We start from the raw sequence: 18,198 nt of genomic DNA on the forward strand, positions 1-18,198 counted from the left end.
CCAAGTGGCAGGCAAAACCATTTGGTACTGCTTTCTCTCTGTCATCCACTTTGTTTGCTGTTTCCCTGTAGCTTTCATGGGGGATAAGGCCAGCTGTCCAGGTTTGGGCTCTTGGCAGGTCTAGTTAGTCTAAGAATTTTCCCGTTTATAAGTTCTCATCGATAGTAAGGGTGGTGGTCCTAAAGACAACCCACCCCTGGAGCCTCTAAAAGAAAAGCTGATTTGGCCCTTACACAGTTGAGTCTTTGGGTACGGGCTGAGGTCTCCCCCCAAGGCACCTCTCAGTTCAATACCAGAAGCAGACTGGGAACAGCCAAACTCACTACAAAAAAAAAGGAGAAACGTGGCTGCCTATTCCACTCAGGCTTCTAACTGGCCAAAAAATGTTTCACTGGTGTGGTGGGAGTTCTTGGTGTTGGCCTTCTTGTTTCACTCAAGGACATTTAAATTACATGCAAAATGTCCACACTTTTAAAAAATATATCCAAAGGGTTTTTTTAAGTTTCTGATGTATATATGGCCTTGTTTTGAGTAGCAAGCGTTCTGCAAGACTCTCAGGAACACAGAACAAAGCACAATTCCCAACTGGAAAAATGGCACCATGAGTTGGGATGTGGTTTTTGCCGCCATTTGTGAGAAAAGTTTGACCACTGGGTTTATCAGCTCTTAGCAAGGCAGACCCTTAAAGGAGGTTTTTCAGGGAGGGAGGCAGACATCAGGGCAGTGACCTTTGGGCCATCTTCTCTGGGTACCCTCAGCTCCCTCACCTTCAAGTTCATTGCAGGGAGGGGCTGCAGGGATGTAATTCACAAAGAAAAGGCCAAGTAAAAGGACCACGGACAGAAACATTCTTCCTCTGTGTAGCATATGCCCCAGGACCTGTTAGGGAGGAGGTTGGCAAAGATGCTTCAGGAGGGAGGTGGGGCTTCTCTGCGGAGGAGACCGAGAAAAAAAGGAAGAGAAAAAGTAGCACCTGCTTATTTTAGCCAGCACCTTCTTAATGAAGAAAGGTTTCATTTGGAATTGTAACACGTCTAAGCTAAAGGACCGGGAGAGTTGAGGTTCCTCCTTAAGCTACTAACGGAAACCCGATTGATGGTCAGGACGTGCAGGGCGCTGCCTTAGAGCCCAGAGGGCCCATCTCCTGTCTGGGTGTTGAGGGAGAGGGTGGAAGCAGCGCCGGTCTGTAGCGTCTGTTACTTGACCCTCCGTTCATCTTTGGTTTATGGTTTTTACTTATAATTATTTTAGGCTATCATCAGAAATGGCAGTTAGAAACTTTCTCCCAATTATGAGTGGAAAATGGTCCAGAGAGAGAAAAACGGCAGCGCTTGTCAGCCTGCACAGGCCTTAAATGAGGCAGGAGCCAGACTAGCTTAGCCCAGAGTCTAAAAAACAATTTTTAAAACCACAAGAGTTATAATGAGTGCTGGGTGTTATATGAAAATAATGAATCATGGAACACTGCAGCAAAAACTAATGATGTACTGTATGGTGACTAACATAACAAAACAAAACAAAATAAAATATAAAAAAAATAAAACCACGGAATATATGTAGGAAGGGAAGTAATAATGAAATTAATTGCGAGGAGTTATTGAGCATTTACTATGGGTCAGTATTGCTCTACATATATTTATAATTTACCTATAGCACCCCTAACAGAGAGGTAGGAAGGAAGGCAGCTTCAGGAAATGAATGAATTACTGCAAAGATTATGTCCTCAGAATCCCTAAAAGGCCAAAAGGCAAAATAAAAATGAGGAAAGGCCTCCCCTTTCCCTTCCTCTGTCCCCACCTCCTACCCCAGTGGAACTCAAGCTCCTGAGACATTAGACCGATCAGAGCAAGACAGGGGCCTCAAATGCTCTCCAGGGCACAGGAAGCTGGCAACAAGGGAGCCAGCTGAAAATGTGGCCTCTCCCCAGAGGGACCTCAGCAGACCTCTAACTTTTTAAGAAAGAGAAGCTCTGCAGGGGATCACCAAAGAGGAAAAATACCAGCCAACGGGTGCCTGGACCTTTCTCGCAGACCAGAAAGCGAAGGTGAGGATAAGCCCATCCTCTGCTGAAGTTCAGTGGGCAGTCCAGGAAAGACAGCTGGTGAGAGCTGGTGGTGAGCTGGCCAGTGGCCTTCTCACAGGGGAAGGGAACAGGGAAAAGGACACTGAACAGAGAATGAGAAGACAGATTCAGCACTCAGAGGCTGTAGCCAACACGTTCATGAAGCAGAGCAGATTCTCAGTTTGCACATCTGGTACTCTTTCCCTCAGCGCTGCTTTGCTAAGAGAACCCCTTTGCAAAATGCTGGGAATGCTGTTTACCTCTGTATATGCATGAGTAAGTGTCACAACAGGCTGTGAATGCAGGTTGAGGGGTGCAGGCAGGGCGTACAAGTAACAGCCCCCGGCCTTAAACAGGGCAGGAGCCAGCACATAGATGTGTGTGCCTTCCCCCACCCAGGGAACACAGAATGGACAGTTACTGATGTGGACGCTTACTCAGTGCATTTCTCCTTCTCCAAGCATGTAAATTGTCCCCTGGCTGAACTCTAGAACTTGGGAGACTCCTTTTGAATGGATACGTTCATTCGGCAAACATTTACCATGTTGTCTACACTGCCTGATTGTGTGCTTGAGAGAGCACATCAGTTGAATAAAACACACTCCGTGCCCTGGAAGAGGACAGGCTGGTAGGCTTCAGTTAACTGGGGTCTATTTTCCTTCACCCAGGCCAGCATTTCCCATGGAGTAGCCCACCTCCATTAGGAGTGAAGATTCACAGGCCCCACCACAGACCTGTTGAAACACAATCTGCATCTTTAACCAGATCCTTGGGTGATTCTGAGGGAGGGCTGTTGGTTTATTAGCCCACGTAATGAAAGCATTTTCTTAAGTTCATGGCACCCTGGGTCTCAGGATTCTTCAGGGTCTCCTTGTGGCAGCTCCACATTACTATCCTCATCGTTCTCCATCTCCCAGCTACAGTGAGGTTTATTCTGTTGACAAATCCTGCAGTTTTGCTGTGATCCTTTTCCGTAGGAGGGTCCTTTGAAGACCAAGCCCATTCTGCTTCTTTCCTCTTCTGCATCGCGGTGGAACATGCGCCCTTCTCTTTGTAGCATTTACATCCTCCTCCCAGACGCCATGACATGTGCTGGTGGGAGCCAAGCAGACGGGCAGCCCTGACAGGGACACTTCGAAATTTCCGAGTCTCCTTGGCTCGGGGAGAATCCCATCTTATAGGCTAGAAGTTGTGTATGGCATGAGGAGATACCGGGTGTTGATGTTTATTTCCAGCAGGAGAGAGAGGTGGGCATTTAGTCTTAGTGATAAACCTGGCCTACAGTGTCTAAACATTAGCCCTCAGCCCCTGTAGTCATCCCATTCAGCTTTACTCAGCCTTTCTTGGGAAACTCTCTAGTACTTTTTAGTCAGAGCAAGTGTCCCCCAGAGATGAGGCTTTTTGCCATGTCCTTTTTAAAGCATAGAGATGTTATAGAAAGAAAAACAAAAATTCGTCAGTGGGCATTTATACCAGTTGCCATTGCAAGAAAAATCTGTGGGTGTCAAAAATATTTCCAAGCTGAATATCTATTTCAAGTATGTGTTCTAGGGAAAAAAAAAAAAAAAAACCCTTCAGGGCAATGGAAGATGTGGGCGAGGCCTGTAAAATTGGTTGGAACAAGATGATTCTGTCAGATCTATCCATGCTTAGAGTTAGCATTTAATTTTAAGAAAATTCCATTTTTGGGGCGCCTGGGTGGCTCAGTTGTTAAGCGTCTGCCTTCGGCTCGGGTCATGATCCCAGGGTCCTGGGATCAAGCCCCGCATCGGGCTCCCTGCTCGGCGGGGAGCCTGCTTCTCCCTCTCCCACTCCCCCTGCTTGTGTTCCTGCTCTCACTGTCTCTCTCTCTGCCAAATAAATAAATAAAATTTAAAAAGAAAATTCCATTTTTGTGGGTCCTAAAATTTGGGAAATCAGAAATCTGATGGGGTCCTCCACACACCTTGGAGGCCGCCTGAGACAAGGATCTGGGACACATTAAGTAGCCACCATTGGCTTCCGTTTCCTCTGCCCCAGTGGAAGGGGCACCCTTTGGGTTCAACACTTACATGGTTTCCCTGGTACCTTAATTGGTTACACGCTTGAGTTTCTTCTGTTGAATGAATTTCCAAAAAGGCTCTTAAACCAGCGTCACTGAATAGATATCCATAGATATCAGAGCCTAATGCAGTTTCTTCGGAGCCTCTGTGTGACAGTACCTTTATGCAGTACCTATAAGAGTGTCTTATAGGGGCGCCTGGGTGGCTCAGTCGTTAAGCGTCTGCCTTCGGCTCAGGTCATGATCCCAGGGTCCTGGGATCGAGCCCCGCATCGGGCTCCCTGCCTGGCAGGAAGCCTGCTTCTCCCTCTCCCACTCCCCCTGCTTGCGTTCCCTCTCTCGCTGTGTCTCTCTCTGTCAAATAAATAAATAAAATCTTTTAAAAAAAAAAAGAGTGTCTTATAATGAGTTGTCTTTCTGTTTCAGTAAAACACATTTTATACTCCACCAGCACTGTAAGCTCCCCTTCTCCAGAATGAATCCACGGCAACTGAATCCATTTCTGCCCTGAATGCTCCTAGAGCAAGACTTTGTCCGATAAGAAAGAATATATGGCTTCTGTCCACGATCTTCTAAAATGCTGGCATCCTTCATCGGAGTCCCTAGATGTGCCCTGAAATGTTATATGATAACAACAGAGTTGTGAAAATAAAAATGAGCTTGGCATCGCTCATAGTTCAAGATGCAACCATAACGAATAGGAGCTGGGAAAAAAAATGTACCTATGTATCCATCCTGCCTGATGTTTCCTATGGGACCATAAGTGGCCAACTCTGAGCCTCTGATAAGTTAGTCCTCACTGATGCCCCAGGGGTGAGCAGGCTAGTAAAAACATCCTTACGGAGTCAGAGAGATTGAGGTTTAGATCTGGTTTGGAGTCTGGAATCATGCTGCCACGTGACCTTGTCCCAACACTCTACCTCCCTGAGCCTCAATTTTCTCACTGTGACTATAAGGATGACTATACAGTATAAGATCTGTTTTTCTCTGGCTTGGTGAGAATTAAACAAGTAACATACATGGAATGCCTAACAAGACCCTTGGCACATAGTAGCTGCTCTTAAAAAACATATTGCTGTTGTACAACGTTGCAGATGTACTTAATGCCACTGAATTATACACTTAAAATTGGTTCACAGGGTAAATTTTATGTATTTTTTTTTGGCACATAAAGAAAAGTAATACTCTAGCTGACCATCACTGCAATGCCTGAAAGATACCAGCCCCATCGTCAACCTTCTTTAACCAAAGGGGACCTTAACCCTACTTAGGTTCACAGAACGTGAGTCCTGAGGGGACCTGGAGGAGGGCATCTAGTCTGACCACCCCAGATGGTGATGCTGCATCCCAGCCAGCCCAGGACCAAGGTCCTTACACTTGCCACACTTACCAGCGTTTCTCTCCAGCTTCCCGGCTTGTTCTGGTGGCGCGGGGCACGGTGCTGGTGAACTTGGAGCAGAGCCCTCACGGCCTGACAGCACCTGCAAGGGGCCGGGGGTGGGGGGGGGGGACAGTGCCCTTCCCCAGTGTACAACAGCTCCACCTCCATGTCATGTCGCCTCGGTGTCTTTCCCGCCTCTGGTGATGTGCAGTTGGTACGGAACTCTCCCTGCTCAGCCACAAAGAGTGCAAATGCTTTTTCACTTTTGTTTTTACAAATACAAGAAAAATAAGGCTTTTCACAACGAATAGCCACCTTTCCTTTCTTCAGCCCATTTTTGAGCCTTAAGCTCTGGAAGAGTGTACCACCACCCCCTCTTTAGATTGTGATGATTGATTATTTAAATTTTGGTTATTGATGCCCATGGGACCATTTGAGCATATTTTATTCACAGTGAATTTATGTCTGTTTAAAGACTCTGGTCTAGAAAAATAGTCTGTCTTAGACCTTCCTGATGGGAAATGTGTGTAGAATGCCACCACTAGCAGCTGGTACCTCTTAGAACCAAGGTAGCGGGAGGCAGCTGATGGAGAGGCGTTTCGCCAGCTTAGGCCTTTCCACCTGGGTGTGGTGTGTCAGCCAAAAAGTCAGAAACGGATGAAGAGCCAGGTGACCAAGAAGTAAGTAGTTTGGCAAAAAGCGCCCTTCGTGGATGCGAATGGCACATGATGTTGTCTTCTTCTGTTCTAGCAAGCAGACGAGACCCTGGACTTTGAAGAACAGATTCTGGAAGCTGCTAAATCCATTGCTGCTGCCACAAGTGCCCTGGTCAAGTCGGCCTCGGCAGCCCAGAGGGAGCTGGTGGCCCAAGGAAAGGTGGGTGAGCCTCGCTGGCCAGGTGCTGGAACCTTCACACGGTGAGAGCCTCTGAGGGCCGAGGAGATGGGACGGCCTGTGGCCTGGCCCGAGGCCACCGGTGCCGGGCCTTCCCTCCCCGAATTGCCCATCTCTGCCCCATCTGACTAAAAACTCCTGTTTGCTTAAACCTGACATCCAGAATGAAGGGTTTGGCTTCTGGGCCAATCATCTGCTTCTTGTTAAGGAGAGCATCCCGTTCCAGGCCGCGATCAGGCCCCGAACAAGACATTTATATTCTCACTGTATATGAAGCTATTTAAAGATGTAAACTGTCATATTTTCCTAGTGGATGGCTCTGGGAGCACCAGAGTCAGGGGCTTCGTAATACCGTTTTCCAGCTTCAATGCTCAGTCCGTTCTTTAGAACTGTGTAGCGACATGCTCTCCAGCTCTGCAGTTAGCATTTTCCTGAGCCCATTGATCAAAAGGTCAGTCTGGTTTTAAGTCTGAGATTTCTTTGATCTGCCTCATCCCCAGTCACCCATTCCATCTGCATTAGCATGAAAGCATAGTTCCGTTTCAGTGACCCAAAGGATTAATAGTCTATTAGACTAATGCTGCATCTGGGAGGGTCTCCCAGTTTAAAATATTCCGTGTGTTGTTCCCATACACTGTGGAATGACTCCATCCAAATTGCATCTTGCGGAGAACCTCTCGAATCTGGAGGCACTACAGAAATCCCGTCAGGTTGTGGGTTTGGGGAGTTTGGTCACCGTAATTGTCAATTACTTCTGTTTGATATTAAAAGGCCTTGCTGTCAGTGTACAAGTAGACAAATATGATTGTGCCTTGACCTCAGAACTCGTAGTACAGACAGGAAGTTATGCCCAACCAGTGGCCATCCATCTTCCTTCACGAAATCTCTCGTGAGCTAAACCTTGTCCTAATCCAACCCACATACTACGGCTCCTGTTTCTACACCGTCGTGTGTTGTATTGTTTGTTATTAACATGTGTATGTCTGTCTCTTCACTGGCATGCAGTCTGTCCCTTCGTGCTTCTCACTTATGCCCTGTAGATGCGGCAGAGGGCTGACTTCACTTAAGTACTTGCTGACCAATCAATATGTAAAGACTAAAAATGGATCGTTGAGAAGAATATCCTACCTAAAAATTCCAGTCTCTTGATAAAGGGCCGACTGTGTGCCAAATTGCTAGTACTAAGAGAATCTAACTTGTTCAAGCATTTGTTGAATATATTCAAGCATTTAGAAAGTTGGCAAAGGAGGCCCCACGGGACTTGGGTGAACTACAGGCTTATAGACAGGACCTTGGGGTTTTATCTGATGTTCACCGAGCCTTGGTATAGTGCCTAATAATTGCTGACAGATCCCTAATTTCATATTCAAATTGAGGTACTCTTCTCTGACCTCCCCAGGCACCTCCCACCATGTAAAGGTTTTGCCTCCCAAAGCCATTCCTTCTGCATCTGGACAGAAAATGTTTCACTTGTTGCTGTAATTTCTAAATAGAAACAGAGATCATCTTAACGTCTAGCTTTCTACTTCTCTCCCAACCCCTGACAAAACAGTCTGAATTTCCTTAAGGCAAGCGTCTGCCATCAGCTGCACTGAAGGAAAGGCTCCAGCGGCCTTTTTCCCCCCCATCACCTGCCAGAAAGTCACAGCATGGCTTTAGGGTCAGCAGTCAGGAGAGATGTGAGTTTCCCTTGGCCCTTGAAAGAAGAGGCCTCAGTGGCTCCTGTGTTTGAGATGGAGAAAGGTTGGCAGAGGAAAGAAGCGTGGGAGGACAGCCCCGATCCGTCATTCCTGCGCAGTTTGCCCGGAAACACTACCTTGCAACAAAATGGTGGCCGTTCTGAGTGTCTCAGATCAAGTCCTCGGGGCCCAGAGGGACCCCAGCCAGCATGTGCAGGCACAGTCTCGGAGGGGCAGCAAGGGCGTCCCGTTCTCATGCTGGTGGTGCTGTGTATCTGAAGAGATGTTTTTCTCTCTAGTTCCAGAGCGAGGTAGAGTGTGAGGGGCTGCAGGTCCCACCGCGCTCTCCAGCGCTCATTCCTGGTTTCTGCCCTCCATCTCTAGGTGGGTTCCATCCCTGCCAATGCTGCCGATGACGGACAGTGGTCCCAGGGGCTGATTTCTGCCGTGAGTCACCTTCTCCTTCCTTCCCGATTGCTTTTTGGGTGCCCTGAGGGAGGCTCGGGCCCTGGGTCACTTCTCTACTGACTGTCCCCAGGCCCGGATGGTGGCAGCTGCAACCAGCAGTCTCTGTGAGGCAGCCAATGCCTCCGTTCAGGGACATGCCAGTGAGGAGAAGCTCATCTCATCCGCCAAGCAGGTCGCTGCTTCCACGGCTCAGCTGCTCGTGGCCTGCAAGGTGAAAGCCGACCAGGATTCAGAGGCCATGAGGCGGCTACAGGTAATGGTCACTGATGCTGGTGGGAAAGTACTCCTGTTGGAGCGGGTAAGTGTCGCCAAAGGGGACAGTCTCACTTCCTTGGCATGACCTACCAGGCCTTCCATCAGCCAGCTCTGTCCCACGTTTCTCATTTTCTACCCAGTATAGCCATGCATCCTACGCCTGCTGCCCCAGCAAACTGACATTCTCCATGTGTGCCTTCTGGTCTCATGCTTTGGGGCTCCCACTCACCCAGAATGTCCCGGCCCTCCCCACCAGCCCCACCTGGTGATCTCCTACTCCTTCTTTGTGACTCATCTCCAGAGTCACCTCTTCTGGGAAGCCCTCCTTGACTCCTGCAGGTCGGGCAGTCGTTCCCTCCTCTTTCCTTCCAGATAGAGCCTCTGGCCAGACCACTTTTAACAGTTCCTGTCATCTGGGACCGCCACATTTATTTTAACATCGGCCTTTGATAAGGCTGTGAATTCTTAGGTGCAGGCACCACGTCTTTATCTGCATATCTCTCACACCTGAGATGGTACCTGTTCCAGTAGGGGCCCTCATGCACTGTTTGTGAAAGAAAGGAGAAAAAGGACTGAGGAATTTCTAGAAGACTGTGGCTGAGGTTTCCCAGAGCCCAAAGAACATGCTTGTGATGAAAGTTATAGTCGAATCTCTCCCAGTGCATACAAGTTTTCCTGATTGTTTTAATTATAGAAGTGTTTAAACACAGTGAAGGAAATGTTTGGATGAAAAAAAATCACAGAGCCTCAACCTCTTCACATGTCAAATGTTACCATTTTTTTCTCTTCCTGTTTTTATGTCTATATAAAATAACTCTGCTTGTCATCATAGCAAGAGACATTCTGCTTTTTTTCCACTTAACATTTTATCATACATAGCTTTTTATTTGAAGAAAAGGCTTCATAATTTCTCTACATAAAGCTAATTGGTCCATTCTCCATGAGCCTCATTTTAATGATTGCATGATACTACGTCACCTGATTATGCCAGAATTTCCTTATACTTTGGACATTTTGTTTCAAATTTTCTAGATGTCCTAGATATTAGAAGTGTTAGAATGCAGACTGTTTATATGGCTGAAAAAAACATTTATATTCCATGAATAAAATCATAAATGGCAGAAACATTTGAACAATTTCACCGACACTTGGAACTTTCATTTCATTTTGAAAGTCCTAAAGTGTGTTTCTGTTACTCAATCCTCCTGAGTCTCCCTCACCCACCTCCCTTACCTTCATTCGACTCCTGGGATAAACCCAGGGGGGAAATGGGGAGTTACATGTTGGTGAATGTGTGGTTTGTGGGATTGGAGGACACTGCTGGAGAAAACATCCTGAGTTAAGAGAGACCTGGGTTCAAGTCCTGCCTCTGCCATGTATTAAGTGCATGATCTTAACACAGATCACTCAAAACTCTCCAGGCCTTCAATTGCCTGGGCTGTGAAATAAGGATAGAGATGCCCACACTGGATCTTATGAAGGCCAAGAGATGTGACCGTGCTTGTGTGAGCCCCGAGGATTTACACGGGCAAAGCACAGCATCACTCTCCTTGTCATCATTACTGATGTAACTGGGTGCTGCAGTGTCACATCTGTGTTCGAATCCCAGCTCTGTAACATACTAGCTGCAGGGTCTCAGAGAAGTTACTCAACCCAGTTTCTGCATCAGGGAACTGCAGTGGTGACCTCTGACCTCATAAAGTTATTTTGAGAATGAACTTGTCATATATTAATTGGCATTCCCTTCCCTTCTGGTGCAAGCCCTCATAGTCCCCATGGGTCACTTTAGATCACCCACCAGATGAGCTAGTTACTTTGCGAAGAACTCAGCTTTCCGATGGCTCATCCCCGTGCACAAGTCCTTGACTCTGAGGGGACCTGAGCCAGGAATATGGGAGACTTAACGAAGCCTGGACCACTGTTAGAAGAAAATTCCAAACTTTGGGGGGCAGGGGTGGGCAAGAAGACAAGTCCCGGGGGCCCTGCTTCATGCACATTAAGAGTAAGCCAGTGTGGGCTGTAGCCCTTACTAAAGATCTAGACTTCACATTGGAAAGCTTTTCTTTACCTGTCTCTAGCAATGGCCCCATCCTTGAGCATTTGGCCTAAAAGCCCAGCTGTGCCTCTGAAAACACACCTGTGGAGGCCCTAGTTACTGCGGGGCTCCCAGCGCCCCCCCCTCCCCCCCGCCGTGCAGGGTGAGGCTGTGCTTTCCTACCCTTCGTTTCCTCAGGAAGCATTCAGTGAGTGCCAGCCCTGGGCACCCACTGTGCCAGGTGCTAGGGAGGCAAAGACAAAAGTCACAGCCCCTGCCCCCAAGTTAGTCACTGTCCAGGAGGGAGAGGGGCAACCACAGTGTGGGAGGGGACACACACAAGCCAGCACAGAGCTCTCTGGGAGCGCTGTGGGGGGAGTGTGTGTAAGGCCATAACAGACAGAAAAAGTGCTATCCAAGCCAAGTCTTTGTGTTCGTCTGAATTGGATGGGGCAGGGAGAGGTAGTGTTCTAGACCAAGGAGACAAGCCCTGGACCTGCATCTGTTAACACACATTTCACATTGCTACAGTCATCTGTTTACATAAGTATAATCCCCCCTCAAAAGTATGTGTTCCTTGGGAGCCAGGAACTGTATCTCATTTCTCTGTGAATGACCTAAGGTTAGGTAAGTGCCAGTGTTGGTAGAATAGATGGACAGCTGGACAGGCAGATGGATACCAAGGAAAGAGAAATGCTGTGTTATCATTGGATGATAGGGTGATAAATCGGTTCAGAGTTCCATGAACTGTACTTTCATGTCTATTCTTGCTGAATCCAAATTGGCTGTTTCTAATGATACAATGTATGTTTTTTTCTCCCTCTCCAGGCAGCAGGAAATGCTGTGAAAAGAGCCTCAGATAATCTTGTTCGTGCAGCCCAGAAAGCAGCATTTGGCAAAGCTGATGATGATGATGTTGTAGTGAAAACAAAGTTTGTAGGGGGCATTGCTCAGGTTTGTGATTAAATCCAGAGAGTGTTTACTCCGGAGATGGGCATTGTTATAAGAAAGATACAAAATAATAACAACTTAAACAGGATGGAGGTGTATTTCTCCTTTGTGAAATAGTCTGGGTCTAAGCAGTCTGTGATGGTATGCTGGTTCCTTTGTATCTGAGCCCCAGGCTCCATCTGCCTTATTGCCCCACCATCCCTGAGACGTTGCCTTGGCCAGTTGGTCCAAGATGGGTCACTAACCACCCTCGTTTCCTCTCATGTGCCACTGGTCAGGACTTAGTCATGTGGCCAACCTGCACGGAAGTGCAGGTTTCCCAGCTGCAAAAGGTGCTGGGAAACGTAGTATTCTTTCCTGAGGAGCCCTCTGCCCAGCCCAAATCAGGGACTCTGTTATAGAAAAGGGGAAGAAGAGAAGTTAGAAGACAATAGCATTATCATTTAAATAAAATGATGGATTTGGAGCTACTACCCCACTCCAGGTATTTGGCCCTACAGAGAGAATGAATGGTAACCCCTTAACAGAACTTAGATAAGAGTAAACAGGCTTCTGGCTTATTAGGATTGCATTCTTGAGCATGGTAGTGAGGAACAAACTTCAGGAAATCAGGCCTGCAGTTTGGGGTATGTGTTGATATAAATCCATTATACAAGAATGGTTTTCTTTTTTTTTTTAAGATTTTATTTTTGTGAGAGAATGAAAGCGATCGAGCACCAGCTCGGGGGAGGGGCAGAGGGAGAAGCAGACTCCCCACTGTGCAGGGAGCCCGTTGCAGGACTCGATCCCAGGACCCCGGGATCACTACCTGAGCTGAAGGCAGACACTTAACCGACTGAGCCACGCAGGCGTCCAAGATTGGCTTTCTTATCAGGAAGTTACTCATCCCCATGCCTTCCTTAGCTCTTCCTGAACCATTCCCTGTGTTTGGAAATACACTGGATGCATTTCTACCAGAATCTATTTCTTGATACACTAGTTCCATGAGAGGTTCCATGAGGAAGGACCGCTGATCAAATAAGTGTGGGAAATCCTGTCCTCTCTAACTCCACCTCGGACTATCATAGTGATCATTAGCCTAGGGAAGGCTCTGAAAGGGCCCATAGGGAAGAAATCTACTTGGCTTTCTTGAACACAAGCTTAACCTTTTTTTACCTGGTATCTATTAACCAGTATTCCTCTGATCATATCTTAGAAGGATGAAACAAATAAATGAAAGCTGTCACGTGGTTAAGGACTCCAGCTTCAGCTTCAGGGACACTTGGCCAGGTCCTGCTCCACTAGCTGGGTGTTCAGGGAAGTGGACCCACATCTCTCAGCTTCAGGGTTCCTCATTGGAAAAATGGGACACTTGATAGGGACGACTTCACCGTGTTGCCATGAAGACGAAAGAACACTCCACGTGAAGTGCTTACCCCAGCACCTGGTGCACAGTAGGGATGCAGTAGATGTTTGCTGTTAAATCAGTGGCCAGAAGTCAGCTTATTTCGTGGGTCAACTGGGTCATTGGTCTCAAAACCCAGGATGTGGCCCAGAGGCTGGTCTCCAGAGCTAAAATACTTAGTCCCGGTGTCTTGCTGTGTTGTCCTATAGCAGAGGCTGTGGGAGCTCATGAAACAGGTAGTGGAGTTGGGGAGGGCAGTTTCCTGGAAGGTTTTAGATCCATCCAGCTTGTTGCTTTCCTTGTAGATCATTGCCGCCCAGGAGGAAATGTTGAAAAAAGAACGAGAACTGGAAGAAGCAAGGAAAAAACTGGCCCAGATCCGCCAACAACAGTATAAATTCCTACCCACTGAGCTGAGGGAGGACGAAGGATAAGGCCAGAGCCAAGATGGCGTGCCCCAGGGGATGGCTCTGCAAGAACTGGACAGACCGTGTTCCCGAGAGGCTGGGCACTTACCCCTGGGGCCAGCCCAGAGCCCTGAGTGCTCATTCTCACGTCTCTGTCCCGTAGGGCACCGGCTGCATGATCGTGATGTCACACGGTACAGTGTCCCACCCACAGCTCCTTCGCCACCTCCCCTCATGCCTCACCATATCTCAGGAGAGAGGGGCGCACGTTTCGTGAACTGTTACCAAGAAAGAGAAGTCAGTATTATGTCGTTCTCAGACACTTTTGCTTTCGTTGGTCCTTCTCTAGGCCCCGCTCCTGGGCCTTCTGTGAAATCTTAAGAGGAAAAAAATAATGGCTTGCGGAAAATCACTCATGTCCTAGGTAGTGTTCTCCCTCTCAGGAGAAGATGGAAGTTGGAGTTGGACACAGTTAATAAAAGCCAGAAACGTAAACCAGTGTGGACTCCAGGAGGGCAACTCCGGTCCTTCGGTGTCTCAAGCACTGGCTCCCTCAGAGGGTGGAGAATTCCTGCTCCCATTTGCACGCTTCCTTGCCTCCGTGTGTAAGCTCCTTGTGCAATCTAGACCCATCTTGTGTTCTGTGGCCCAGAAAACCGGACAATTATTTTTTTCCTCCATAATCCAAAGGGCAGAAGTACGGGGGACTGCCAGGGCTTGGTGAGCAGGGGCTGTAATAAAATGTGTGGGCTCCTTCCTCTGCAGAGCTGTTTCAGTTCGTACAAGTTCACCCACACAAACCCACGGCCACCAGGTGACAGTCTGCACAATGTCCCCCTCCGAAGCATTCGAGGTGGGGATTCAGCTAGAATAAAGCAATTCCGTGGTGACTCCACCTTCCCGGTCCTACATTGGCTCCTCTGCTCTCAAAATGCTTAGATTTCCGGGTTGCAAGGCATCGCTTTCAAAATCTGTCACCTGTCCTGCCTCCCAGGGTGGACACTTTTTCTGTGTCTTAATATTCTTAAAATCTAGATGCATCCTACAATCCACATGAACCTTTAAGAAGATACTTGTGCTGACGAGTGCGTCTTACAAGGAAAGGCATGTGGTATTTCCAGAGTCCGTCTTCTGGATGCCACACTTCAGGATTTCATCCCCCCTCCCCTTTTTTTGTTCTCCTTTCAGAGCCTGTTCCTTTAAAAGGGCATTTTAAGACCTTGAAGTTACCTTTAATCTGAGCCTTTAATCAAGACAGTACGTGAAGGACGAATGGCTTGTGGAATAGATACTAATGCCAGATAGCAAGTGTTTTTGAGAGAATTCACGAGGGGAAGACAGTGGTGATGGAGGCACGTGGGTTTTGAAGATAGCCATCCTCCACTGCCCTATAGTGACATGGTGTCCCATCTCCTATCTCCTCCACAGTATGGCTTCCGGATCCCAGCCAGGGTAAAAGTGGGTGCTTTGGTCATTTCGGCCTTGCCCCACAGTCCTGCTTTAGTAGCCTCTAGCCCATGTCGTAGTTTTAAAATTCAGTTAAACTTATGACAGTGTCCCATGTTTATGAGAGACTTATGAGTGCTATACATAGAATTGTTTTTCCCAGACGAGTAGGAAGTTAGAGGAAATACAGTGCAAATAAAAAGCAAGTGGAGAGAGTATGTAGGGAACGGGGGGGGATGGAGGCCCCAACTCTGAAGAGGAGGGAGCAGCAGAGCCCTGAGTTGCTCAGGGAAATTCTAGCACACTCTTGGCTCTCCCTGAGTGTAGCTAGGACAACCCTTCATCCCTGCCCTGGGCTGCAGCCCCGCAGACCTCAGAATGAAAACTGAGGGCCCCATGGACGAGGGTGGGGGTCTCCCCGAGAGACATTCCACGGACGGGCACAGGGTGCTTTCGGAGACTCTTCGTCAGACCAGAAGGCTCAGAGTCAAGGTGTGTTAATGGCCTCGTTGTAGCAGGACCTGGGGAGCCCCTCCATGGCCCACCTTCACCATATTTTCTTCCAGACTGTGTATGTGCTTCTCCCCTTGCCCGTGTCCCCTGTCACCTCCCGGCATCCCAGGAGCTGGGCAGGGACAGGCAGTGAGTTCTCTCTCCCTGCCCCAGTCGTTGAAAACCTCTACTGCATTTGATACAGAAAAACCTAGAGACAGGCCAGTGGAAAGGCCTGTCCTTGACAACTTGAGAGAACAGGCATGGATCGAAGTTTATCTTTGTAGGACCTGTATACGTAAGCTCCTGTCTCGGGGGGTTCTGCTGCTAGGAGCTTGGGGAAGCTGGTTCCCCGTATCCCCGGGCGCGGTGCTGGCTTTTTCCTCGTCCACACTGCATACATATATGTGAATGGCCTCGTGGCTGCCTTAGTCTTTTCCCATTTCATAAAACGGTTGAAAGACTGTGCTTTGAGAGTTATTTCATAGGCACGTGACCCCAAATGGCATGAAGGGGGCTTCTGGCTCTTCTGCAAAGGGAGATAAAGCAGATGTGAGTTGCATTTGGGGTGCGAGATTTCATTGAGGAGCATCTAACAAGAAGATGGTTTCAAGGTAAAAATGGTCCCAGGCCTGGAGCATAGAAATGCTTCTCTCCATGTGAAGGGAGAGCAGGTGTGTGCCCCGTGACGGGAACTAACACTGGGCTTCGAAGCCTTCAGCTGAGCTTCGAGTTTGGAAATTTCTATCTCGGAAGGTCAAAAAAGGAACCTGAACTGACCTCAGAACTGCTCAGTGATGTGGGAGTTTGGATTTTGCTTGGTGCTGCCTTTCAGAGGCTTTGAGTAAGGATGCTTGAAGCCACATTCAGTTAGGGACCCTTGCTCAAACTCTGGCGGTGTGCCCGCAGGGGTGGTGGGGGTGGTCAGCGGGAGAGTACCGTGAGGACTGGGCAGCCGTGCAGTCCTGTGTCGGGGGCCCTCTGGCCCCCTGCAGAGGAGCCTCCTGAACCACTGCAAAAGCTTTATCACGGAAAACTCTTTGGGCTTCTCAGAGGCTTTCCCTGAGTGCTTTCTGGGTGTTTCATCAGTCCGTGAGTTTCTAGTAAACCAAAGCCCATTCCTAATTTATCCATTTATTAATACCAAAATTTGCCACCCCCCAAGAGAGTGAACCCCACCACCAAAGCGATCCCTGGGCCAAAACCTCACGGCCGAGTCACCACCGCCTCAGCAGTGAACCCCCACATCTCTCCCCAGCTCTGAGGTTCTGGACTGTGGCAGGGCCTCTGGGGCTTCTGGCCTTGGGACCCCAGCACAGACTCTGAGCATGTTCAGTTCTCAGACCCCTGAAGGAAGTGTCCCCTCTGCCGACCAAGGGAGTAGCCACCTCTGAGAGACTCAGGGGAACCAGGGAGTTGGGGGCAAACGTTCCCATCAGGTGAAGAAGCAGTAGCATTCAGAAACCCAAAGAGCCTGACAGCTGTGCTAGGGGCTCGGGTGCCAACTCCCCAAGGTCCCTTCCGGGTGCTGGCCTCGGTAGGGGGAAGTTGTCTTCCCCGACAAGGTCCCCAAGTCCCTGAGACTACTGCTCCATCTTCCTGAGTGTCTGCTTGCTATGTTTATGGTCGTTAGGAACAGGCATGTGACAGAGCTTCTGTTGACTCATTAAAAAAACACGATGAAGAGACATTTCTGTAAAAGAGGTTGGGATCTGGCCTTGCTACGAGCCCCCCTCCTAGCCCTCCCATAAGCCACCCTCTCTCAGTCACCCTGTCAGCGTCGGCACCTCCTGGTTCCACAGAGCATGAGGCTGGGTTTCCCTCAGTCACCTTCTCACCTGGCTGCAAAATCTAGAAGCAAACAGGAAAGTTAAGCTCTGCCCCATGTCATGATGTCTTTATTGATCTGGTCGCATAAATTATTTTTTTTTAATTCACCAGAAATAAACTTTTAAAGGAATGAACCTGCGTGAGAGTCGCATGGGAATGGGGGGGAGGAGGAGGGACCAGAATGTATTCTTGTCATGGGAGGGAAATTCCACCTTGAATACAACCCCACGCTTACCTAACGTGTGTTAGAGGAATTGTGTGTGTGTGTGTGTGTGCGCGCGCACCAGAGGCCAAGCCGCGGGGACTTTGTGCTCCCTATAGCTTTGCTGACTCCAAAGAAAATTCAGAGAAATAGGCCGTACATAGGATGATGCATGATTTTCCCCTGAAAGAAGCAGACCCCCTGGACAAGCAGCCTGGGGCTTGCTGACCATGGGTGTTACCTCGCTGGAAGGTTCTGCAGCTAAATACAGGGTCGGTATATATGCTGCTCTCTGGCCCTGACGGGGACCTGAGCCCAGGAGATCAGCTTCACCTCTGACAGCTGAGCCAGAGATGCAACCTGTAGGGATTTTTCCTTCCTGGAGGGAGGGGGTGCAGACTCTTTGGCCAGGGCCCTTGTTTGGGGGAAGCCAGACTCAGAAAAGTGCCAGGCATTTTTTTTTTTATCAGATCTTTTTTTGTTGTTTTATTTTATTATGTTATGTTAGTCACCATACATTACATCATTGTTTTTGATGTAGTGTTCCATGATTCATTGTTTGCTTTTAACACCCAGTGCTCCATTCAATACGTGCCCTCTTTAATACCCATCACCAGGCTAACCCATCCTCCCACCCCCCTCCCCTCTAGAACCCTCAGTTTGTTTCTCAG

The 18,198-nt window shown here is 48.5% G+C and overlaps 1 protein-coding gene and 1 long non-coding RNA gene across 2 annotated transcripts in view; both read left to right on the forward strand.

Moving 5' to 3' along the window:
* The window catches only part of TLN2 (talin 2), a 408,095-nt gene extending 390,640 nt beyond the window's left edge, over window positions 1–17,455 (forward strand). Inside the window, exons 54-58 of the mRNA XM_081831869.1 lie at window positions 6,235–6,360; window positions 8,442–8,504; window positions 8,596–8,778; window positions 11,644–11,769; window positions 13,456–17,455. Of these exons, the coding sequence (XP_081687995.1) occupies window positions 6,235–6,360; window positions 8,442–8,504; window positions 8,596–8,778; window positions 11,644–11,769; window positions 13,456–13,584 (627 nt within the window). The 3' untranslated portion in view covers window positions 13,585–17,455. The remainder of the gene's footprint in view (window positions 1–6,234; window positions 6,361–8,441; window positions 8,505–8,595; window positions 8,779–11,643; window positions 11,770–13,455) is intronic.
* LOC145723535 (uncharacterized) lies at window positions 1,884–5,216 on the forward strand. Its single transcript, XR_014148667.1, has 2 exons — window positions 1,884–4,313; window positions 4,530–5,216. It is a non-coding gene; the product is annotated as an uncharacterized LOC145723535 (long non-coding RNA).
* Window positions 17,456–18,198: the final 743 nt, after the last annotated feature.

Source organism: Leptonychotes weddellii, chromosome 9, assembly GCF_054177405.1.
Source record: "Leptonychotes weddellii isolate Sample4059 chromosome 9, ASM5417740v2, whole genome shotgun sequence".
Classification (NCBI taxonomy): Eukaryota; Metazoa; Chordata; class Mammalia; order Carnivora; family Phocidae; genus Leptonychotes; species Leptonychotes weddellii.